This window comes from Eleutherodactylus coqui, chromosome 2 (genome assembly GCF_035609145.1).
Source record: "Eleutherodactylus coqui strain aEleCoq1 chromosome 2, aEleCoq1.hap1, whole genome shotgun sequence".
NCBI classification, from domain to species: domain Eukaryota; kingdom Metazoa; phylum Chordata; class Amphibia; order Anura; family Eleutherodactylidae; genus Eleutherodactylus; species Eleutherodactylus coqui.
Genome location: NC_089838.1, coordinates 139334367 through 139360360, shown reverse-complemented (window position 1 = coordinate 139360360; position 25994 = coordinate 139334367). Strand labels below are relative to the sequence as shown.

The following is a 25994-nucleotide window of genomic DNA, read 5'->3' as shown; positions in this document are numbered from 1 at the left end:
TTGGTGAAATTTTTGTGAAAACATTCAGTTAAATATTTTTCCCAGTGACACCGAAGAATGGATAACCTAATCTTACTGACAATTTGTTTGGAAATTTAAGAAACAAAAGAATGGCTTCTGATTTTTGGACATTGTTGTTTCTTTGTTGTTTGTTTTTTAAATTTACTTAAAAATCATGTGTTTCAGTTGCAGTGCCTCTTAGCCTTACCTTGTTATGTATTCCATTCATCCAAGACATGCCATATATAAGTACTGTATTTTATAGCATTGAAATCATAAAAAATATAAATAAGCATATTCATATACAGTAAGCTACATTTATAAGAAATATTTAACTTACTTGCAGTCCTCTCTGGAATACTTTATGGCCCATAAAATTAGCCAACATTCGAATTAAAGCTGCTCCCTGTGGATAAAATAGATCAGTTAGATGAGTTAGTATTTTAGACCCAGTGATAATAATTCAGGTCTATTGTCTTATAAAAATGCAAGCAGAACTGGCTGAATTCCAAATGATATATTCATTTGAGCATTTTCAATGTTGAACCCTGAAGCCAATTTTGTACAGCGTACTACTGTTTTGTAGTGCAAGTTGTTAGGATAGCGAGACTTAACAGATATGATTATATCTGCGGCTTAAGAGTAATGCTCATAATGAATATAGTTACTTCAATAAGAAATTATGTCAAGCACCACATATTTTATTACTACTAATAATATTATTCACTTTACATATGTGAAATATGTGAGATTTTGGTTCACTATAAAGGAAAACTCCCTGAAGTTACCTCAAAATGAAAAAAAATGCCAACTGAATTCTACTCACCTTTGGGAAAAAAACAAGGTATCAGGAGAGCGCCAAGTGAATAAATAAAATAATGCAGCCTACTTGTGACTTTTAAGAGGAAAATGAGTATTAACTCACCTGGTGCAAGGTGGGATGACCCTGGTAAGGGAAAACCCACCTGCACCTCTTGCCCTGGTTTGCGTATCGATTAGTCCTCATCCACTATTCAGACTCTGGAGAGACGTCAGGAGTAGAAAGCAGCCTGAGTGATCAGACACCCTAATGAAGATCACTGGGTAGAAAGAAAAGGCTCCACTCTCCTATGGATTTGACTAACGGTCCGTTCAAAATCCATTAAGATGTAAAGTTTTGTCATTGTTTTTATTAAACAAAGTCCTTAAAGCAATGTATTTTGGCAATAATGCCTTTTAAAGCACAGAAAAACATGATAAAGTGCAGAACACAACTATATATACACCTACAAATTTTTTTTGTTCTTACTATCAGAGGACACCGTGCGTCCATGCCTTATGTCACAGACGGGGAGGGGAATCTATGTGTGAGAGACGTCACATACGTGTTTGTTCCATGGAACGCGTGCTGGTTCCATATTCTGAATAAACTTTATTTCACTCCGTCAGTGTGACAGTGTGCTAGCACAAATGTAGGACAGGGAACATCGATACAAAACAATATTCCTTCTTGGTGTAGGAATAACAATTTCATAAATGCAGCAAAACAATTAGCACAATGATCCATCATTAATAAAACAATGGATGTTTAAGATAATAAATATTTGGTAAAAACTCTAGATAGATGTTAAACTTTAAAACGCCATAAATGCAGTATTAAATGACTAAAAATAAATTATATATCCAATAGAAACTCTAGAAAATTGATTATCAGTATATAAATCAATAATTTTGCCATAGATACACTATTAAATGACCAGGTATAAAAACATATATAGTGAAAAAAAAGTGAGGGGGTTGGAGCTAGTTCTCAAGCATAAAAAAGTACTGATGTATACAGTAGTAGATATAAACATATTTAAAAATAATTAGGAAATGTATTATAATAAAAGAGGTGATAATTAGAGAGCGAGCATACTCGTCCGAGCTTGATGCTCGTTCGAGTATTAGGGTGCTCGAGATGCTCGTTACTCGAGACGAGCACCACTCAGTACTCGTCTCGATTAAACGAGCACTGACCATTGAATTCAATAGAGCCGGCAATACAGCCGGCTCCATTGCAAGCAATAGGCTGCCGGCGAGTGCGGGATGAATTTTCGGGAAGGGCTTAAAAATATAAGCCCTTACCTGAAAATCATCCTAAAATGTGTAAAAAAAAAATGTATACTCACCTTTCCGCTGCAGCTGGAGTACAGCCGCGTCTGGCCGGCAGTTCTCCTGAACTGCTCTCTGTAGTATTCAGCAGCCGGTGATTTAAAATCCCTGCCTGCTGAATGAGCTGCCTCTGATTGGTCACAGCCTCACCAATCAGAGGCAGCTCTCACTCACACATTCATGAATGGGTGAGTGAGTGCTTCCTCTGATTGGCTCAGTGCAGGTACCAATCAGGGGCATCTCTCAGCTGTCATTCAGCTGAGAGCAGCCCCTGATTGAATTCAATGGGCTAACACCGTTCTTCTCTGCCACAGCTGTTACAGCTGTGGCAGAGGAGGACGATCTTTATGCTGACAGTGACTCTTGCCACTATTGTGGCTTAATAGTGAGACCTCGGAGCCCGAAATGCAGCCCTGCATGTTGCTCCTCGCCTGCCCTATCCATTTCTGTGTTTTTTACATGACTTTGGTGATTTGCTAAGATTTTCACAAATGAAAACCTCAGCGGAGCACCAGTCATATACAAAAATGCTCGAGTCACCCATTGACTTCAATGGGGTTCGTTACTCGAAACAAACTCTCGAGCATCACTGAAAGTTCGACTCGAGTAACGAGCACTCGAGCATTTTGGTGCTTGCTCATCTCTAGTGATAATATTAAATTTCAATTTTTTCTAAAACCTTATTCAGGCCATTAGGTGTGAGTGTTTTGAGACGGAAGATCCAGAATATTTCTTTGCAGCGAAGGCTAATTATAGATTTGGAAGGTACAACTCCAAGGGGGGTTGCTTTTAGTTCTTGATAATTAAAATTGTGTTCTTCACTGAAGTGTCTAGATATGCTATGCAGCTGAAATCTCTTTTTAATATTGAGCCTATATTAAAGAACTCAGCAACAATTATAAGACATATAGGAACTAGTAAAAAGAAAGGAGACTCTCAGAAAACAAAGCACGAGGAAGAAAAATTCTCATTCATCACGAAATATAGTAACAGCAACACCAAGATTAAATAAATTCTAAATAAAAACTGGTCCCTTCTCAAAAATGACGCCTATTTAGAAAACACAGTACAAAAGCATCCACGACTCATTTTTAGAAAGAATAAAACCCTTCAAAACATTATAGCTCCTTCCAATCCCAATAAGAACAAGAATAGAAAGAATAGAGATGAGCAAACGTGCTCGTTTAGGACAATTACTCAATCGAGCATCGCTTTTTTCGAGTAAATGCCTACTCGGGCAAAAAGATTCGGGGGGCGCCGGGGTGGTGCGGGGGTTAGCAGGAGGGAACAGCGGGGAGCTCTCTCTCTCTCTCTCCCCTCCCATTCCCTACCGCAACCCCCTGCTCACCCCCGGCAATCACTGAATCTTTTCCAAACTACGGTATCTTTACCATCTCTAATTAAAAAAGCCCCTGGTGCCTACAGATGCGGAAAGAAGAAATGCAGCTGCTGTTCATACATCATGCAAAAAAGAGTAAAATTGGAACAAGGAGATGAAGTTATTAATCTACAACAACACATCACATGTGAAACGGAAAGGGTTATTTATTAGAGTTGAGAGAGCATACTCGCTAAGGCAAATTACTCGAGCGAGTATTGCCTTTTGCGAGTACCTGCCCGCTTGTCTCAAAGGATTCGGGTGCCAGCGGGGGTGGTGAGCGGTGAGCTGTGGGAGTGAGCAGGGGTGAGCGGGGGGGGGGGGGGGGGGAAGAGAGAGATCTCCCCCCTGTTCCTCCCCGTTCTCCCCCGCCGCTCCCTGCCCCCCCCCGCCGGCACCCGAATCATTTGAGACGAGCGGGCAGGTACTCGCAAAAGGAAATACTCGCTCGAGTAATTTGCCTTAGCGAGTGCGCTCTCTCATCTCTATTATTTATCTAATTGAATGCCCATGTGGAAAACAATATGTTGGTAGGACCAAAAACAAACTAAAAACCCGCATTAATAGACAGCAGCTCAATATTAAAAAGAAATTTCAGCTGCATAGCGTATCTAGACACTTCAGTGAAAAACACAATTGTATTTATCAAGAACTAAAAGTAACCCTCACTGAAGATGTACCTTCCAAATCTATAATTAACCTTCACCACAAAGAAATGTTTTGGATCTTCCGTCTCAAAATGCTCACACCTAATGGCTCGAATGAGGTTTTCGAAAAAATCCAAATATGATATTATCACCTCTTTTAATATAATACATTTCCTAATTACTTACATTTATTTATATCTACTACTGTATACATCAGTACTCTTTTATGCTTGTGAACCAACCCCCCCCCCCCTTTTTTTTCTCACTACATATGTTTTAATACCTGGTCATTTATTAGTGTATCTATGGCAAATTATTGATTTATATACTGATAATCAATTGTCTAGAGTTTCTATAGGATATATTATGTATATATTTATATTTAGTCATTTAATACTGCATACATGGCAAGTTTTTAATTTTAACATTTGTCCAGAGTTTTTTTTTACCAGACATATTTATTATCTTAAGCATCAATTGTTTTATTAATGATGAATCATTGTGCTCGTTATTTTGCTGCATTTATGAAATTGTTATTCCTATACCAATAGGAGTATTGTTTAGTATCGATGTTCCCTGTCTTCTGTTTGTGCTAGCACACTGTCACACAGACGGAATGAAATAAAGTTTATTTGGAATATGGAACGCAGCACGCATTCCATGGAACAAACACGTATGTGACGTCTCTCACATGGGGATTCCCCTCCCGTCTGTGACGTCGGGCAGGGACACGCGGAATCCTCTGATAGTACCGGTACGTACACAAATATGTAAGTGTATATATAGTTGTGTTGTGTACTTTATCATGTTATTCTGAGCTTAAGAAAGGCATTATTGCTGAAACGCATTGTTTAAGGACTTTGTTTAATAAAACCGATGACAAAACTATACATCTTAAGTAGAGATGGGCGAACGAGCTCGTTTAGGACAACTACTCGATCGAGCATCGCTTTTTTCGAGTAACTGCCTACTCGGGTGAAAAGATTCGGGGGGCGCCGGGGGGCGGGGGGGGGGGGGGAGCGGGGTGTAGCAGAGGGGTGAACAGGGGGAGCGTTCTCTCTCTCTCTCTTTCCGCCCACTCCCCACCGCAACCCCCCCACTCACCCCCGTGCCCCCTGAATCTTTTCGCCCGATTATGCAGTTACTCGAATAAAGCGATGCTCGATCGAGTAATTGCTCTAAACGAGCACGTTCGCTCATGTCTAATCTTAATGGATTTTTTAATTGATCGGTAGTCACATCCACAGGAGCACAGAGCCTTTTCTTTCTACCCAGTACTCTACATCTATTGGCCTCAGGATGTAAATTCAGAACATAATGCAAGATAACAGGTACAACTGGAAAAATAGCAAGGAAAAGAAATGGCACACTATTACTAAATGGCTGACATACTGAGCTCTGTTCAGGTCAGTAATGCTGGAAGGAACACCAAAATGGGGCTACACTGACTTAAATTGTTTTGAGTTCCGATATAGGTTATACAACATGATATTATGCTGCTAGTTGTTGCATTTTGTGATTCACCAAGGGCAAACTAGAAAATCTTATTTTGCCAAAACAGCCAATTTTATCACAAATGTTGATTATTCACTTATTATCCTTTCTATGTTTAAGATTGCACTTTATAATATGAGTGATGAAAGAGTGTTAGACTACAGTCATATATTTAGGCTTGTGCAGTCTGATCCAACACTAATAAGAGATATAAAGCTCTACTTTATGTTATATCTCTCCCAGACTAATCCAAAATCAGAAATAAGGTGATAATCCAAAGAATATACTGTGACCTCTCAGAACTTTTAAACTGTTTAGATGATAGTTATAGAAAATCATTGGTAATATTGCACAATGCAAAAAAAAGAATGATAAATGTCATAAAAAACGTTTGTTAGTTGATGAGGTTTATGAAACTTTATTGAAGTGCATTCATTAAGGCCTCCTTCCCACGAGCGTGACGGGCTCCGCCGCGTAATATTACGCTGTGAAGCCCGTCACGGCGCCCCCCAGAGCCCCTATACTTACCTGCGGGAGATAGCGTGAAATCGCTTCCCCGCCCACCGCCGCCGCGTCACCGCCCGTCACCGCCCGTCACCGCCCACCGCCGCCGCGTCACCGAGCGTGTCACGTGACGCGGCCGGCCGTGTCATGTGACGCGGCCGGCCGCGTCATATGGCGTCATATGACGCGCGGCGGTGGGCGGGAAAGCGTTTTTTCACGCTATCTCCCGCTGGTTACAGCGGGAGATAGCGTGAACGGACGGCTTCCATTGACTGCAATGGAAGCCGTCAGTGCGTACAGCCCGTCCTCACCCGCAGAAAATAGAGCATGCTGCGGGTGAGGACGGGAGAAATCGCGGTGCGTAATTCCGCGGTGGAATTACGCATCGTGAGCATTGTGCTATTAGGTTCAATAGAACCTAATAGCTGCGGGCAACGCAGCGGATTTTCGCCGCGAATTACGCGGCGGAAATCCGTTCGTGGGAAGGAGGCCTAAGTGTTGCGCTACATCACCACTTCTTTTATTATGAATGGTCTACAAAACTGTTTACTTAACCGAATATTTCATATAACAGCAAACTTTCAGTTCTAACAATACACAGCTATCAAAAAATGTTCAGGAAGTGACAAGATGGATTCTGTCAGATGTTCCTGCTGACTACTTATTTTTTATGAACACTGAACTTTATCATTCCACTACAATATTTTATTTTGCAATAATACAAAAGTTTTGCAGTGACTGTTTAAAAAAAAAACAAAAAAACAAAAAAACAGCAATTCAATTTAGACCTCAAGGTCACAAACTACATGAGAAGGTAAGAAGGATAGAAGAAAAGCAGTGACAATTCTGATCTGCGAGTGAAACAGAACTGAAGAGCAAAATATTGGCCAGCATTTAAGAAAATGTAATCTAGTAAGATTTGATTTGATATTTTAGCCCAGCTTATGATCAGGAAGACATACAGTACTGCATAATGACAACCTAATAAAGAAAAGAATCTAATCTACCTGGTGCAGTTTGTGCTCAGTGGAATATACATAAGTTTCTTAGAAATTAACCTCTTAAAGACCAGGGCGTATCTGTCCCAAATGACCAGATACTTTTTAAAAAATGTACTCATGTGGTTCTTTCATGGCCCTGTATTTTTCCTGGTCTTACAAAATTATTTTTACTGCATTTTTTTAATGACATAAAGGGCTATTTTTATTACCTTTTTTCACTGAATTTATTTCCATTTTTTATTAGAATAATATGTACAACAAGTACATTTTGTTTAAATTTATAGTTTTTTTAATTATTATATTTACATTAAGATAAAGTACAGGAATGGGTTTGCCATTTTGTTTTGGACATTTTGATATACAATTTGTACAGTCTCGGAGAGTGGATATGGGGAAGTTTTAGGTTGGAATGGACTGTGGGTCTTTTCCTTTATCTATCTATCTATCTATCTATCTATCTATCTATCTATCTATCTATCTATCTATCTATCTATCTATCTATCTATCTATCTTTTCTTAACACCTATCTCTCTCTTGATGTCATCATATCAGAACTCTGCAGGACAGTCACAATATCTTTTTCCTTCACAGTTCACTACTTTAACTGGGGCATCCATAAGAGTCCCAGTTAGAAGTGAAAACAACCCCATATAATGACATTAGTCACAGTGAAAGCTGTCCTATGGTCTGCTAAGACCTGGCAGCTCAGAGTGATGCTTCTTGCATTCTCTGCATAGCACTCATTGAGCACTATGTAGCCTATGTAAGAAAACAGAAGCAGTAAAAAAACTGCTTCTGCCTTCTCCTTTGAGTCTTCCGCAGTCTGTGACAGCTGAGGAACCAACGTTCTCCTGCTATATTGCAGGAGCTGTAATCCCCCTCCCTGTGGGATCTGCAGAAAAACGGAGCATGTTGGATTTTTTTTTCCTGCATGCGATTTAAATACCTGTGGATGCCCAATGATAGTCTATGGGCATTTGAACTGTGGATACGCAGATTCTGCAATTCAATTATGCCCGTGGACATGAGGCCTTAGACTAGTGGCTGTGGTATGTGTGCAGTGTGTCTATCACATAACAAAACTGCTAAAATGCATAACAGCATCTATTAGTCAACAACTTACTAGTTGTGTAAATTGGCTACTTGGATTTTTTAAGGTTGACAATGTAGAAAAGCTATGGTCTTCCTATCTGCTTGCAGTATCAGGTAGGTGGTCCATCAACGCCAGCCAGTACATTTGAAAGCACAAACTTGACGTTTTGACTATTAAAAATAAAAAAAATACAGTCACAAAATTGTCATGTCAATGCTACCACCTTGCTTTTTGCCGGTACTATTGTATTATGTCTCCACCAGAAGAATGGGTGGAGACAAGATGCATGCCCACAACCAATGCCCCCAACTGGATTGGCTGGCCAGAAGAATGGGTGGCCATCATCCCCCCTGCCGGTGTCTGTCATTCCCCCCTCCTGTGTCACTCGGACTTGTTCCCTTTTGCCGCTCCTGTGCTGTCAGTCTCCCCACTGCCATCACATATGCTGGCCATAATGCGAGGCCAGCGAGGAGAGTGACACCGGCTGAGTGACTGCACTAGAGTAGGGACGAGAGAAGGCAGAGCCCCGGTGGCAGTGACACTCCAACGCCCTTCCTTGTCCCCTTTCCCGGCTGCAGCGCTGTGACAGTCACCTCCAACGCTCCCCTCACCTCCCACATTCTCCGGACATGGTATTTCCAGGTAACACATGTCCCCGGCAGACTCTCTGCCTCACTCCCCCCAGTGCTGCACTCATAACTACCTAACTGGGCCAGCTAATACACATCTTCCCTCATGTCATCTTCTCCGCTGAGCCAATACGTCTCCTTCCATACCGTTTCCTCTGCGGCCGCTGTCACTTTCCTGTCCAGTCTCACAGTTCACTACCACGGCACTGTCCTCCATGCTGTCATCCTGCAGAACGATGTAATTTCCAGCCAGCGGGGAGGCACAACACCCACAATCACTAATCCACAGCTGGGGGCATCACCTGGGGCGTTCGCTCTCACTAAAGCCAGTTTCCGGTGTCGACAAGAGACAGCAGTACCCCGTTTGCCAATGTTTTCTATTGCCATTAACATTTTTTTCTGGTGAGTTTTAACTATATACTTTATTTATGCAGAAATATAATCATTTTTCTTATGTTGCTTCATTTTTTATTTGCTGTCTTGTTGGCAAATATCAACTTGACTTATATACTATTTATTTAAAAAACTTGCAATATATCATACAATATGTACAGTGCTACAACTTAATGATAATGATTATAGCAAAATTACAGGTTTCTTGTGCAGTACTGTATACGCTCTATCAGCTTCTATCATTTAATGAGTCTTTATTCTGTCAAATTACAGTATGTGGTAGACAGTGTTCATATTCTCATTTTTCTCAATTGACTGCAAAGTCGCTGCAGTGCAGCCACTTTAACTAGTATTAATCCCTACAGAGAAATCTGTTTGCCATAGCTAACTTTAGTATTATCATGATTTTCCCATTGCAAGCACATTTGCAGACTGAGCTCTGAACCACACTTAATCATAGCAAGTAATCAAGCTACAACTATACTTCCCTAGTTGTGTATTATATAGCACAATTCTGTTTATTTCCAGTGTACTGTACAAAAAGAACATTGTTTCGGGCAGGGAATAATTTTCACTGTTTTATTTTTTCACTTATTGCCTGAGCTATGATTTTATCCCTGAATCTAAGTATTACCATGTATTTGTATAGCTATAGGCCCCTTTTAAATCTAAAGCTCTTTCTTAATCAAGACTCTTTTTACAATAGGGTGGGTATTAAAAACTAATGATGCATAGAGAAGATAACATGCCTTTAAAGACTTACTGGAGCAATCAAAATATTTTTAGCATTTTAACTGCATTAAGAGCAGCAATTGGAATCAAATTAATCAATTATTCTAATGATCAATATCAATTTCTAGAGAGTTCATACTTAAGTGTCTGTCTGAACAATTAGAGCTTTGCCAAGTTTGTTGTAGCAGTTTCAGGCATGAGGCTGGAGCCTCAGGTTTAATGGCCGCAGGTCTGGAGAGTAGTCAAGGATGAGCTAAACGTCAGCAATTGAGGGTCTCGGTTTGTAGTACAAATGGATGAGGCAGGTAGCATTGTCAGAAAGGAAGCCAGAAATGGGAGGTTTTAGGTTTGCAGCACAAATGGATGAGGTGGTTAGCGTAGTCAGAGAGGAAGCCAGAAGTTAGTATCAGAAGGTCTTGCAGAAATAGTGGTGGAACAGGCAATGTGGAGCTTGCTTAAACAGTGCTGTGAAGCAGATCTATCATGTGCTGGTGCAGTGGCAGGGTCAGGCTTTTATAATGAGCCTAATCATGGACAGAGGTGGGGTCAGGACCTGGAGGCAGAAACTAAATAACTGGGATCATGGAACAAGGCTGGTAGTAATGCAAGAGTACTGTCCAGACACTGGATGGCTCAGTAGTGAGAGCCACTGACTGGTGAGCAGGAGGTGCCCGGTTCTATTCCTGACAGTTGTTTTTTTTACTTGTAAGAGTGACTATAGAAGCTCAGGTGTGCCAATATACTGTCACATTAACTCAATAAATAATTTTCATGTTATTAAAGCTATCACACTATGGGTGTGGTCAGTTGCACTTTCATATATAAATTTGTAATTGTCTGCGCACCTCTATGATTCTATAATTTAGGATACAAAAGTTAATCAATTTGGAAGGTTAAAGATTTACAGTGAGTAAGCCCTGGTGCTCTTGGAAGAGCTGTGTGTGAAGCCTGTAGAGTAACACACCTCGCTGTACTGAGCCAGGAGATATTCCATGTGCCACTGTATGGTGCCTCTGCAAGGGTGATTTCACTCACAGAATTTTTCCATGTATTCTTTCATGTTTTTCTGCAGCAAAAATACACTGCAGCAAGATTTTAGCTTTAGGTTAACAGCAAAATATGAAACACATTGCAAATATTCAGGGTCTTTTTTGTGTGTGTCATTTTTGGCTCTTGCCATGTATTTTTTGTGTCTGTGGCTTCTTTTGCATACACAGCAGGCTGTAGGTTTGGCTTTTTTTCCTGACAGTTATTGTACAAGTTTCATTATTAGAAAAATAAAGACATAAAAAGAGACCTGTAAAAAATGTGTAAATTAAAAAGTCCCCTAAAAAACATTTCTAAAAATGCATGTGCAATTTCAAGTAATGCTTCTAGAGGAGTAAATCCCTAAGACTATGCCACACTATACAGGTATAGGATCCAACAGCACCCACTTAAATAATAAAGTCCAAGTAGGATGGGGAGGAAAGAAAAAATGCAAAGCCGTATGGGATCAATGAACAAAAAATACCCCCAGGTAAATATACTAAGTATAGAAGTACGGCAGCATAAGAGGTAGATAAAGTATTTTCAAGCCTTTATTGTTCTATATTTAAAAAGGAAGAACCGGCAACGTTTCGACCTACAAGGTCTTTGTCAAGCCTGAAAAAATCATTAATGTAACTAATTCCATTCAAAAGAATGGAGTTCATATTTATGCGCATTTTGTGCGTCTTGCAGTGCACAGAAGTGGGCTTAGTACTCGTGCACATATAGCCTAATTCATATGTATTTCATAAGGGAATTGCATTCTAAGGCTCTTTTGTGTATGCATCAGAGTGTATATTATTATTATTAGAGATGAGCAAGATTTGCTTTATCCGAGTATCGCTGTGCTCGTCCCTGAAGATTCGGGTGCCCGCACGGAGCGGGGAGCTGCAGGGGAGAGCGGGGAGGAACAGAGGTAAGATCTTTCTCTCCCTCTCTCCGGCCCGCTCTGCCCCGCTCCCCGCTGCGACTCACCTGTCAGCCGCAGCGGCACCCGAATCTTCAGGGACGAGCACAGCGATACTCGGTAAAGCAAATTACTCGAGCGAGTAGTGCTTTTCCGAGTACGCTCGCTCATCTCTAATTATTATTAATAATTTATTTACATAGCACTAACATATTCTGCAGCACTTTACAAATCAAAGAGTACATGTAGAGATACAATCAGACATTACATATAGTATAAAACTAATAACCAAATTGACAAGAGAAGTGAAGGTAATGCCTGTAAGATTTTACAGGGGTGACTCAGGGGTGACACAGGAGATATACGTGCTAGTTCTGGTCCGGTCATCTTAAATAAATAGGGTACTATACAATAAGCTGTATGAGTTGCCAACCAGCCAATATTTGTATATGTGCATTTGTGCATTAGGATGTATGGGGCATGGGGAATATTGTTATCATGTTCGGGGGGAGAGTGTTGCAATAAATGAGAAAGAATTAGACTAGCGAATGTGATAGTCTTCCCTAAAGAGATATCTTTTTAGGGCACACTTAAAATTATGGGTGTTCAGATATAGTAAAGTTATACCTACTCTCATAGTAGTAATACCACTCTGTCATAACTACCCTTTCTACAAGCCAGATAGCTTACATTATATTTGCCAACCCTCTACTCACCCCTCTTACATTCTCTCCATTTCAGAAGGGAGGAAGTAAAGGGCTGCAGTAATTAAAGTCTCCTTCTACTCTGTCCCACAATGACATGTACAGCCTGCAGGTGAATGAAGCTAACAAACCACACAGAGCACTCACTCTTGATTAAAAATTTGAATTTTAACACTGAGTGGCATGTCCTAAGAGGTTTTCATGTGGATCACCCAGAAGTGGGAAAAAACTAGAGAAGTAGTATAACCGTTTTGGTTCCTGCAGTTTCCCCTACCTAAAGATTAACCCTTTCCAATCCAATTTGTATCCTGGCTTTCCTAGGGGGCTTACTCTTTTTCTGCTGTTATACAATGGCGCTATCTGCTGGCTGAACCCAGTACTGCATGAGGTGACACGTTGGATAGGCTTTGACAGCAGAGAGGCTAGCAATATACAGTAAGAGAACCCCGACAGACATCTTCCAACATCGGAGCTGTACAGCCTTAAATCATAATGTCTTGAGACGTCAGACAGTGGATTGGAAAAGGTTAAAACATAATAAAAATGCAAAAATGTCAGTAGACTAATAAATTGGAAAAAGAGAATAAGACTGCAGCTTTCTAAAAGCCATCATTTTGCTTTGGATTCAGAAGTGAATGATGACCCTAGAATATGAAAGGGTTAAGGCAAGTATTGACTTCTTCCTTATCACTGCTTGCCAAATAACCGCCTCTCCTTGAGCACTTGCTGTTTTCTCTCTCAGACTCCGTAGACATTTCAAAATGCATTGCAGAAGCATTAGAAAAGATGTATTTCATCAGCTGAACTCTGGGCAGGTTTGTCACTGCCATGTACCGCTGTTACTGACCATTTTAATCTGTACAGAGGGATATTGCAAGCTGTTTTTCGACAGCAACAGAAGGAGATATTTAAAATTAATGATGATGCAGAATGAGGCTGATGTGGTTTCTGGCCTGTTGGCAAGAACACCAACCTCACTGTAACAGTCACCTTGACACCTCTTGAACCTAATCTATTTCTTATGTTGTGTATAAAAGGGTAGGGGACTCATTTGTATAAATGCCAGTTGTAATATAACCACTTGTCACATTTGTTATAAATATCATCTCTTTCAAAGCACTGACATACTCTAGAATCAATGCACTTAACCCACATTTGCACTGTTTCCTAAATCCACTGCACTGTGATATTGCAATCCACTTTTGTAATCCTGTATCTGTTTAGCACTGCAAGTAAATGATGGATTCCGAAGACATTTTTGCATCAACTACACTTGATGTATATTTTATATTCAGTTTTTTTTTTTTATTGAGACAGTTCCAAATTCTTTGTTAAGCTACTAATCGTTTTATCTTGCGTATTTTGCCTCATGCATACTAAGGTCCTTCTGATAAATGTGTACATCAGTCCCAAATCAATCCATCTGTTATATCTCTCCCTAATTCATTATGCTATATTACGCAAATAGCCTGACCATCTGCAAAATGTAGGTCACCATGATAATTTGCAGAGCTCTACTGACTAGCTTTATAAGGCATTTTGCAATTTATTAGACTTATTTGCATGGTCTTTAATTTATGTATGACCTTCTGATCATTTTCTCTCCAGCACTTTTATAGGTAAAATACCTTGAATGTCTATGTTATGTTGCTTTCAGTAGCCACTTAGCTAAATGAATTAAAATCATATATTTCCAAGCCAAGAGATCTGTTTTACAGACTGATTTTTCTTTCGTATTTTATGCCTGATGTAGTGTAATGATAGTGTATTGTTTGATTGATTTTTCTCTTGTACACTCTTTGTAAAAAAAAAAAAAATAGCACCTAGATCAAGTTGTCATTTTGCTGGAAATCTCAGCATGCAATTACATCTCAGACAGATATGCAAATGATTAGAGTTGTGGCGTGATAAGATGAACAGCCTTGCCACCTGAGGCCCTAAAAGTGGTTAATCCTCTTCTTACACTTGCGTGTAGTGGAACTCTTTTTCTGTTTGAGTAGAGCTTGTTGACCACAAAACCTACCTCTACAATGCAGTCAAAGAGATTTTGCCCAGTTAACAACGTTATTTGAATGCGAGAAGTTGGATGGTCATATTGACAAATTGCCTGCTACCTAGGTGATTCTGACCAGACTGTTAGGAAGTGTTTAGACTAGTGGATATGTGAGATCATGCTCACAAGGTGACTAGGCTCAGGACACCATCGACAGATCACCAGCAGAGGGGATCATCTGATCATCTAACAAGCATGAGCAGCTCCAACTGTTTTGTTGTCTGCCATTCAGAGACAAATGGCACCATCATTACAGGCCCCTGTGTCTGTCAGAACCATTACCAAGCACTTGGCTGAAAGACATTTGGTCTCACTGGCCCCACTCTGTGCACTGCCTTTGACACCCATTGTCACCTTTGTTTACAGTGGTGTTGTGATCCATGAAACTGGACTGCCATGAAGTGGAAGCAGGTTGTTGCCAGCAACAAATCCAGGTTTAGATTGGGCGCTGATGACAGTCATGTTCATGTCTTGAGATCTAGGGGTTAGTACCTCAATTCTGTCTTTGCTGTACAGCAGTACACTGCCCCCACTGCTAGTGTGATGGTCTGGGGGTCCATTGCATATGAGAATCAGTCACCCCTAGTAGTGGTATGAGAGACAAGGACAGCTCCGACAAATTTGTTCAGGACTTCCTGCGTCCACATGTCTTGCCTCCCATGGCAGGTCTTCCAAGAGGCATATTATAGCACAATAATGCGCGGCTGCACACAACAACGGTGTCATAGGAATGCCTCAACAACATTGCCTCACTTCCATCGCCTGCCCATTCGCAGATTTATTGCCAATTGAACATGTATGGGATTTACTGGGACGTCAACTTTGACAGCCTATGAGTTTGCATGATCTAGAGGAAAAGTTGCAGCAAATGTGGACTGATATGCTGCAGGATACCACATGGAACCTGTATGCCTATCACACCTTGCATCCAAGATAGAGGCAGCCTACAGGGTACTAGAGCCTTTCTTCTTATCCTTTTGCTCCGATATTGTTATCACTTATGTCAACGTTACAAATCAATATATAATGTTTCATTTCATTCTGACAACTCCTTCTAAGTGCTTGAGTTTTTTTGACAATGAGTATATTTTATGTCCAATGTAGTATGATGATAGCATATACTCTGTTTCTCTATGAGGCCATTGTTTATTCGTTCATTACTATTACATTACAAATAGAGGGTGCTGGACCTCCGGTTGAACAGTTTTATTTACTTGACTGCACAATACACTGTATAGCTACGAAAAAACAATAATCACCCCTCCACCGCAAACATTTCAGTAATTGGAAAAATGATAATTTTTTTGTCAGCATTTGCTGTCGAGTAGACTACCGCTACACATTTTAGGGCACTTGAGTGGTCAACCAAGTCTCAATTAAAAGCATGAAGACTTCTATCACAAAGTATTAATGTGAAAACTAAGTTATTTCCCAAAAACAACAGGATATCACTGAAAGTCATTCTATAACCTCTGTCATTAATTTTTTTTAATATCAAATCTATATATCGGGAGCATGATCAATTTTATACCACCCTACATAGTTTAAACAGGCCCAACCTCATTATTTGGCTTAGAATTAGGCCATGTGTGGGAAATATTTAACAGTCTTTGCCCATTAAAATAATACTTCTAAAGGCAGTCCTTTATTACAGCACATTGAATTCAAGGAGGATATACAACCCCCTCCATTACCCAAAGCAGAGGGCCTCTGCAAAAGTGACTCTCATTCTGGAGGACTTATTACATGGTCGCCCATTCATTTCATTGGGTGCTATTAAATGCCACATTTATTTTGCAATGTGCAACAGGCAACAACCTCACTGTTAACATTAAAGGTACTCATTTATATAAAGTACTATCCAACTACAACAAGTCCATTTAATTTTAGATAAAGGACCTCCATGTATAAGTCAATGTCCAACCCCTGTAAGGGTGCTTTCACAAGTACCAGAATATTCCACAATATTCAATGGAATTTTCTGTCATGTAAACAAATCTGCACCAAAATCTACAAGTCTACAGTGCAGATTTTGATACCGATTTGAAAACGGTTAAATTATGTGACAAATTCTTGACAAAATCAGCATGTTAAACACACGGGTTTTGGTGCAGATTTTCACGGTGGAATATTTTGCTTTGTGTTCCAGAATGTTCAAGGACATCTGAAAGTACCTGTAAAAGGTCTGCTAAAGGCTCAGACATTGACTAACAGCTCATGTCAAAACCATTAATTTCATCTAGCTAGACAAACTAAAAATAGGACTACTGGGGTTTTATTGTGTTTTTCTTCCTACTTTTTGTTACTTTAATTAAAAAAAAAACTAATGGAACCCATCTCTATACTTTGCTCCATCAAAAGACAAACTCATTACTTTTATAATTACTGAAGCTAAATTACTTATTTTTTTTAGACTGGAGATCCAAAGAGCCTGCTTCCATACAAACATCAGTGAAGAAAAAAGACGACTTGTGCAAAGCTAATTGGGAAGATAGACAACATTTTTAAATTCATCAGAATATGTGGTCCATGATGCTCTTCTAGAAGCAAACTTGTCCTTGAAAAATAACCACAACCTTTATCCCCCACCACCGCTCATTCCACTGAACACGTCTTTAAAATACTCACAGGCAGGTTTACTATTGAAAATTTGCTGTTCCTTTTAAATTGTGCCAGAAAACTGCTTCATGTTTTGCACCAAATTTATCATGCGTTTTAGATGCTATCAAACACTTTTTTGGCCACGTCTGAAAAACAGGCATGGCGTAATGGAAAAAAAAGCATGATCTGAAGGCAACAACATGTTTCAAAGATTGAGTCAAATTTATGCCAACATTTTGGCTCAAAATGTGTAAACTAAGCCAACTGCAGTTATAGGTAGTACGGGGTTAAACTAAACAGCCTAATAAGAAACCAGATTTATCATCCAGTAGAGTCACTGTAATAAATCAGACATATTTTAAGACTGTCGTGTCTAATTTTGCATTAATTATAAGACAAAATTAGTAAATCTGTTCTTCTATTTGGAGATATTCCTCAATGTTTGACCAACAAGTAGGAATTTTTGTGTATTGTTCCTTGTTATTTCTTATACTGTACAAGTCTTCTCTTGGCACTAAAGGGAAACACATTTGGGTCTGCACGCCTTCCATGAATCTTTTTAGATTGGGATATGTAATGCTATTTACCTTTTCCCTGTTTGCCCTTTAATAAGATGTAAGGTTAGTCACTGTAACCAAGACCCGAGGTTATTAAGATTTATAATTGGGAACTGTTGTGGCTTGAACCTATTGATTGAAAGTAACCTCACCACTAAAGACAGCTCATCTGATAAGAAGTATATACTAAACTGTAGGAAAGGGACTCATTATTTGTTTTTTTCAGCTTGCTTAGAATATAATGCTTGCAATACGTTGCCAAATGCTTATTATGGCTAGAGATGAGCGAGCACCAAAATGCTCGGGTGCTCGTTACTCGGGACGAAATTATCGCGATGCTCGAGGGTTCGTTTTCAATAACGAACCCCATTGAAGTCAATGGGCGACTCGAGCATTTTTGTATATCGCCGATGCTCGCTAAGGTTTCCATTTGTGAAAATCTGGGCAATTCAAGAAAGTGATGGGAACGACACAGCAACGGATAGGGCAGGCGAGGGGCTACATGTTGGGCTGCATCTCAAGTTCCCAGGTCCCACTATTAAGCCACAATAGCGGCAAGAGTGGGCCCCCCCTCCCAACAACTTTTACTTCTGAAAAGCCCTCATTAGCAATGCATACCTTAGCTAAGCACCACACTACCTCCAACAAAGCACAATCACTGCCTGCATGACACTCCGCTGCCACTTCTCCTGGGTTACATGCTGCCCAACCCCCCCCCCCCCCCCGCACGACGCAGTGTCCACAGCGCACACCAAACTGTCCCTGCGCAGCCTTCAGCTGCCCTCATGCCACAACACCCTCATGTCTATTTTAAGTGCGTCTGCCATGAGGAGGGACCGCAGGCACACACTGCAGAGGGTTGGCACGGCTAGGCAGCTACCCTCTTTAAAAGGGGCGGGGCGATAGCCCACAATACTGTACAGAAGCAATGAGAAATATAATCCTGTGCCACCGCCATCGGGAGCTGCACACGAGGGCATAGCAATGTGGAACCTATGTGCCACACACTATTCATTCTGTCAAGGAGTCTGCATGCCCCAGTCAGACTGCGGTTTTTTATAAATAGTCACAGGCAGGTACAACTGGGAATCCCCAACTCCGCAATGGGAAATCCATGTGCACCCACAGCATGGGTGGCTCCCTGGAACCCACCGGCGGTACATAAATATATCCCATTGCATTGCCCATCACAGCTGAGGTAATGTCATGTTAAATGCAGGTGGGCTTCGGCCCACACTGCTTGCCCCAGTCAGACTGGGGTTCTTTAGAAGTAGACACATGCAGTTACAACTCCGTGTGGACCCACAGCATGGGTGGGTGCCAGGAAGCCACCGGCGGTACATAAATATATCCCATTGCAGTGCCCATCACAGCTGAGGTAACGTCCGATTAAATGCAGGTGGGCTTCGGCCCACACTGCATGCCCTAGTCAGACTGGGGTACTTTAGAAGTAGACACATGCAGTTACAACTCCCTGTGGACCGACAGCATGGGTGGCTCCCTGGAACCCACCGGCGGTACATAAATATGTCCCATTGCAGTGCCCAGCACAGCTGATGTGACGTCAGCTTTAATGCAGGTGGGCAAAAAATTAATTGGATTACACTGTAGGCAAGGGCCCCAAAAAATTGGTGTACCAACAGTACTAATGTACGTCAGAAAAATTGCCCATGCCCAACCAAGAGGGCAGGTGAAACCCATTAATCGCTTTGGTTAATGTGGCTTAATTTGTAACTAGGCCTGGAGGCAGCCCAGTTAAAATAAAAATTGGTTCAGGTGCAAGTTTCAACGCTTTAATGAGCATTGAAATGTATAAAAATTGTTTAGAAAAATTATATGACTGAGCCTTGTGGGCCTAAGAAAAATTGCCCGTTCGGTGTGATTACGTCAGGTTTCAGGAGGAGGAGGAGGATGAATATTATACACAGATTGATGAAGCTAAAAGGTCCACGTTTTTGATGGTGATAGAGAACAATTCTTCCATCCGCGGGTGCAGCCTACGTATTGTTTAGGTATCGCTGCTGTCCGCTGGTGGAGAAGAGAAGTCTGGGGAAATCCAGGCTTTGTTCATCTTGATGAGTGTAAGCCTGTCGGCACTATCGGTTGACAGGCGGGTACGCTTATCTGTGATGATTCCCCCAGCCGCACTAAACACCCTCTCTGACAAGACGCTAGCCACGGGACAAGCAAGCACCTCCAGGGCATACAGCGCGCATTCAGGCCACGTGTCCAGCTTCAACACCCAGTAGTTGTAGGGGGCAGAGGCGTCACGGAGGACGGCCGTGCGATCGGCTACGTACTCCCTCACCATCCTTTTACAGTGCTCCCGCCAACTCAGCCTTGACTGGGGAGCGGTGACACAGTCTTGCTGGGGAGCCAGAAAGCTGTCAAAGGCCTTAGAGAGTGTTCCCCTGCCTTTGCTGTACCTGCTGCCTGATCTCTGCGCCTCCCCTGCTACCTGGCCCTCGGAACTGCGCCTTCGGCCACTAGCACTGTCGGATGGGAATTTTACCATCAGTTTGTCCGCCAGGGTGCTGTGGTATAGCATCACTCTCGAACCCCTTTCCTCTTCGGGTATGAGAGTGGAAAGGTTCTCCTTATACCGTGGGTCGAGCAGTGTGTACACCCAGTAATCCGTAGTGGCCAGAATGCGTGTAACGCGAGGGTCACGAGAAAGGCATCCTAACATGTAGTCAGCCATGTGTGCCAGGGTACCTGTACGCAACACATGGCTGTCCGCTCTAGGAAGATCACTTTCAGGATCCTCCTCCTCCTCCTCAGGCCATACACGCTGAAAGGATGACAGGCAAGCAGCATGGGTACCCTCAGCAGTGGGCCAAGCTGTCTCTTCCCCTCCTCCTCATCCTCCTCATGCTCCTCCTCCTCCTCCTCAACGCGCTGAGATATAGACAGGAGGGTGCTCTGACTATCCAGCGACATACTGTCTTCCCCCGCCTCTGTTTCCGAGCGCAAAGCATCTGCCTTTATGCTTTGCAGGGAACTTCTCAAGAGGCATAGCAGAGGAATGGTGACGCTAATGATTGCAGCATCGCCGCTCACCATCTGGGTAGACTCCTCAAAGTTTCCAAGGACCTGGCAGATGTCTGCCAACCAGGCCCACTCTTCTGTAAAGAATTGAGGAGGCTGACTCCCACTGCGCCGCCCATGTTGGAGTTGGTATTCCACTATAGCTCTACGCTGCTCATAGAGCCTGGCCAACATGTGGAGCGTAGAGTTCCACCGTGTGGGCACGTCGCACAGCAGTCGGTGCACTGGCAGATGAAACCGATGTTGCAGGGTGCGCAGGGTGGCAGCATCCGTGTGGGACTTGCGGAAATGTGCGCAGAGCTGGCGCACCTTTCCGAGCAGGTCTGACAAGCGTGGGTAGCTTTTCAGAAAGCGCTGAACCACCAAATTAAAGACGTGGGCCAGGCATGGCACATGCGTGAGGCTGCCGAGCTGCCACCAGGTTACGGCCGTTGTCACACACGACCATGCCCGGTTGGAGGCTCAGCGGCGCAAGCCAGCGATCGGTCTGCTCTGTCAGACCCTGCAGCAGTTCGTGGGCCGTGTGCCTCTTCTCTCCTAAGCTGAGTAGTTTCAGCACGGCCTGCTGACGCTTGCCCACCGCTGTCCTGCCACGCCGCGCGACACTGACTGCTGGCGACGTGCTGCTGACACATCTTGATTGCGAGACAGAGGTTGCGTAGGAGGAGGAGTAGGAGGGTGGTTTAGTGGAGGAAGCATACACCGCCACAGATACCACCACCGAGCTGGGGCCCGCAATTCTGGGGGTGGGTAGGACATGAGCGGTCCCAGGCTCTGACTCTGTCCCAGCCTCCACTAAATTCACCCAATGTGCCGTCAGGGAGATATAGTGGCCCTGCCCGCCTGTGCTTGTCCACGTGTCCGTTGTTAAGTGGACCTTGGCAGTAACTGCGTTGGTGAGGGCGCGTACAATGTTGCGGGAGACGTGGTCGTGCAGGGCTGGGACGGCACATCGGGAAAAGCAGTGGCGACTGGGAACTGAGTAGCGTGGGGCCGCCGCCGCCATCATACCTTTGAAAGCCTCCATTTCCACAAGCCTATACGGCAGCATCTCCAGGCTGATAAATTTGGCTATGTGCACGTTTAACGCTTGAGCGTGCGGGTGTGTGGCGGCGTACTTGCGCTTGCGCTCCAACACTTGCGCTAGCGACGGCTGGACAGTGCGCTGAGAGACATTGGTGGATGGGGCCGAGCACAGCGGAGGTGAGGGTGTGGGTGCAGGCCAGGAGACGGTAGTGCCTGTGTCCTGAGAGGGGGGTTGGATCTCAGTGGCAGGTTGGGGCACAGAGGGAGAGGCAGTGGTGCAAACCGGAGGCGGTGAACGGCCTTCGTCCCACCTTGTGGGGTGCTTGGCCATCATATGTCTGCTGGTGGTGGTGAGGCTGGTGGTGGAGGCTCCCCGGCTGATCTTGGCGTGACAAAGGTTGCACACCACTGTTCGTCGGTCGTCTGCACTCTCAGTGAAAAACTGCCAGACCTTTGAGCACCTCGGCCTCTGCAGGGTGCTATGGCGCGAGGGGGCGCTTTGGGAAACAGTTGGTGGATTATTCGGTCTGGCCCTGCCTCTACCCCTGGCCACCGCACTGCCTCTTCCAACCTGTCCTGCTGCTGCACTTGCCTCCCCCTCTGAAGACCTGTCCTCAGTAGGCGTAGCAAACCAGGTGGGGTTAGTCACCTCATCGTCCTGCTGCTCTTCCTCCGAATCCTCTGTGCGCTCCTCCCTCGGACTTACTTCAATTACTACTACCTGAGTGATAGACAACTGTGTCTCATCGTCATCGTCCTCCTCACCCACTGAAAGCTCTTGAGACAGTTGCCGGAAGTTCCCAGCCTCATCCCCCGGACCCTGCGAACTTTCCAAAGGTTCGGCATCGGTCGCGACAAACTCCTCCGGTGGGAGAAGAACCATTGCTGGCCATTCTGGGCAGGGGCCCGGGAACAGTTCCTGGGAGTCTGCCTGCTCCTCAGAATGTGTCATTGTAATGGAGTGAGGAGGCTGGGAGGAAGGAGGAGCAGCAACCAGAGGATTCAGAGTTGCAGCAGTGGACGGCGCAGAACTCTGGGTGGTCGATAGATTGCTGGATGCACTTTCTGCCATCCACGACAGGACCTGCTCACACTGCTCATTTTCTAATAAAGGTCTACCGCGTGGACCCATTAATTGTGAGATGAATGTGGGGACGCCAGAAACGTGCCTCTCTCCTAATCCCGCAGCAGTCGGCTGCGATACACCTGGATCAGGAGCTCGGCCTGTGCCGACACCCTGACTTCGGCCTCCGCGTCCTCGCCCGCGTCCACGTCCTCTAGGCCTACCCCTACCCCTCAGCATGCTGTATTACCAGTAGTGCAGAAACAGAACGCTGTAATTAAATGTGCCGCTTATTGGCCTGTGGTTGGAGGCTGACTTCCCTTACGGAACGCATAGCAGAGCCAGGAAACAATTTTGCGCACCCCTGTAGTGAGACGTAGGTGTGTATGACTGAGCTAGTGGAATTCAGAGCGCAGAAGCAGTCAAGTGGCCAAAGGCCAGTAGTAGGCCTTAAGTATTTTGCTTCTATTTTTTTAAAATGCTGAGCTGATACAGCAGACAGATACTGTAGGCAGCGTATAATATTATGTATACTGTTTCCCTCTGGCGGGATGACGGCGATCATGTAACAGAGACAGCAGATCCAGGAAACAATTTTGCGCAAGCCTGCTGTAACGCTTAGCTGCGTATTAATTAGGACTACTACCCCCAGCAGATAGATACTGTAGGCAGCGTTTAATATTATGTATACTGTTTCCCTCTGGCGGGATGACGGCGATCATGTAACAGAGACAGCAGATCCAGGAAACAATTTTGCGCAAGTCTGCTGTAACGCTTAGCTGCGTAATAATTACGACTACTACCCCCAGCAGATAGATACTGTAGGCAGCGTATAATATTATGTATACTGTTTCCCTCTGGCGGGATGACGGCGATCATGTAACAGAGACAGCAGATCCAGGAAACAATTTTGCGCAAGCCTGCTGTAACGCTTAGCTGCGTATTAATTAGGACTACTACCCCCAGCAGATAGATACTGTAGGCAGCGTATAATAATATTATGTATACTCTTTCCCTCTGGCGGGATGACGGCGATCATGTAACAGAGACAGCAGATCCAGGAAACAATTTTGCGCAAGCCTGCTGTAACGCTTAGCTGCGTATTAATTACGACTACTACCCCCAGCAGATAGATACTGTAGGCAGCGTATAATATTATGTATACTCTTTCCCTCTAGCGGGATGACGGCGATCATGTAACAGAGATAGCAGATCCAGGAAACAATTTTGCGCAAGCCTGCTGTAACGCTTAGCTGTGTATTAATTACGACTACTACCCCCAGCAGATAGATACTGTAGGCAGCTTATAATATTATGGATACTGTTTCCCTCTGGCGGGATGATGGTGTTCAATTTTTTGGAAAAAGCCCACTGCCTATATAGCCTGAATATCTCTTTCCCTGCCTCACCAGTACTGGCCCTATACTCTGTACAATGACTGCAGACTGCGGACGCAATGCTCTGCACGGCCGATATACAAAAAAAAAACTTGTGCAACACTGCTAAAAGCAGCCTCAGCAATACTGCACACGGTCAGATGTGGCCCAAAGAAGGACCGTTGAGGTTCTTGAAACCTAAAATAACTCCTAACGCTCTCCCTATAGCAGCTCCGGCACCAGCAGCACTTTCCCTGATCTCTGTCAGAATGCATCTGTGGCGAGCCGCGGGAGGGGCCGATTTATATACTCGGGTGACACCTGATCTCGCCAGCCACTCACTGCAGGGGGGTGGTATAGGGCTTGAACGTCACAGGGGGAAGTTGTAATGCCTTCCCTGTCTTTCTATTGGCCAGAAAAGCGCGCTAACGTCTCAGATATGAAAGTGAAAGTAACTCGAACATCGCGTGGTACTCGCCTCTAGTAACGAGCATCTCGAACACGCTAATACTCGAACGAGTATCAAGCTCGGACGAGTACGTTCGCTCATCTCTAATAATGGCTAATACATGTGACAAAAATCTTAATACATAGTATATATTTGAAGTATTTGAGTAAAACAATTCAAGAAAAATTTGTTATACGTGTATAACTTAATATTTTGTTCACCACCACTAGGTACCCATTTCCATCACTTGATGTGAGTGAATAAAATCAGTATACAACTCAGTAAAATATGTTCGACTCTGCTCACCTTGGTGTCATGACAGATATGTCGGATATATTATGATCCATTTGACAGATCCAGCATAATCTGCTATGACCAGTTAGTATTTTTTTGACTTATATTGACTTGTAATAGTTCTGTCAGGTACAAAATAAAATTATGTAGCTCAAGTTATGTACATATTAATTCTTCAATACATTAATCTTGGACTTCTACTTTGTTTTAATTATGTTACAGCTAGCATTCTAAGGAATTATGCTGCACACTATGCAGAACTTATATACATTTTTAAAGAATGTTTCCTCTCTTTCTTTGGCTCTTGTATTTAGAACATTTTACTACCCCTACTAAATGTATTAGAAGCAGAATGCATATCTGCATACATAAATTAGTGCACATTCATAAAAGAGGGAAATCACTAACCAACCAAATTTGAATGTAGTTGATTTGTTTTACTAGCATTTCTTAATTTGCTATCTTGTAGTATGTTTTAAAGAGGTTGTCTGATGAGTAAGAGCCTCTTTCAGAATGTGACATCAGGAGTAGAGATGAGCGAACGCGTTCGTCCGAGCTTGATATTCGTGCGAATATTAGGGTGTTCGGGATGTTCGTTATTCGTAACGAACACCATGCGGTGTTCTGGTTACTTTCACTTCCTTCCCTGAGACGTTAGCGCGCTTTTCTGGCCAATTGAAAGACAGGGAAGGCATTACAACTTCCCCCTGCAACGTTTAAGCCCTATACCACCCCCCTGCTGTGAGTGGCTGGCGAGATCAGGTGTTCGCCTAATATAAAAGTCGGCCCCTCCCGCGCCTCGCCTCAGATGCGGTGTGAGTTAGATGAGGGACAGTGCTGTTTATACCGGAGCTGCTGTAGGGAAAGAATTGGTAGTTAGTGTA

General features: G+C 43.2%; 1 protein-coding gene across 1 annotated transcript in view; it reads right to left on the bottom strand.

The window, feature by feature from the left end:
* Window positions 1–25994, bottom strand: part of TRHDE (thyrotropin releasing hormone degrading enzyme) — an 819510-nt gene that overhangs the window by 314218 nt on the left and 479298 nt on the right. Inside the window, exon 7 of the mRNA XM_066589876.1 lies at window positions 341–406. Coding sequence (XP_066445973.1) covers window positions 341–406 — 66 coding nt within the window. The remainder of the gene's footprint in view (window positions 1–340; window positions 407–25994) is intronic.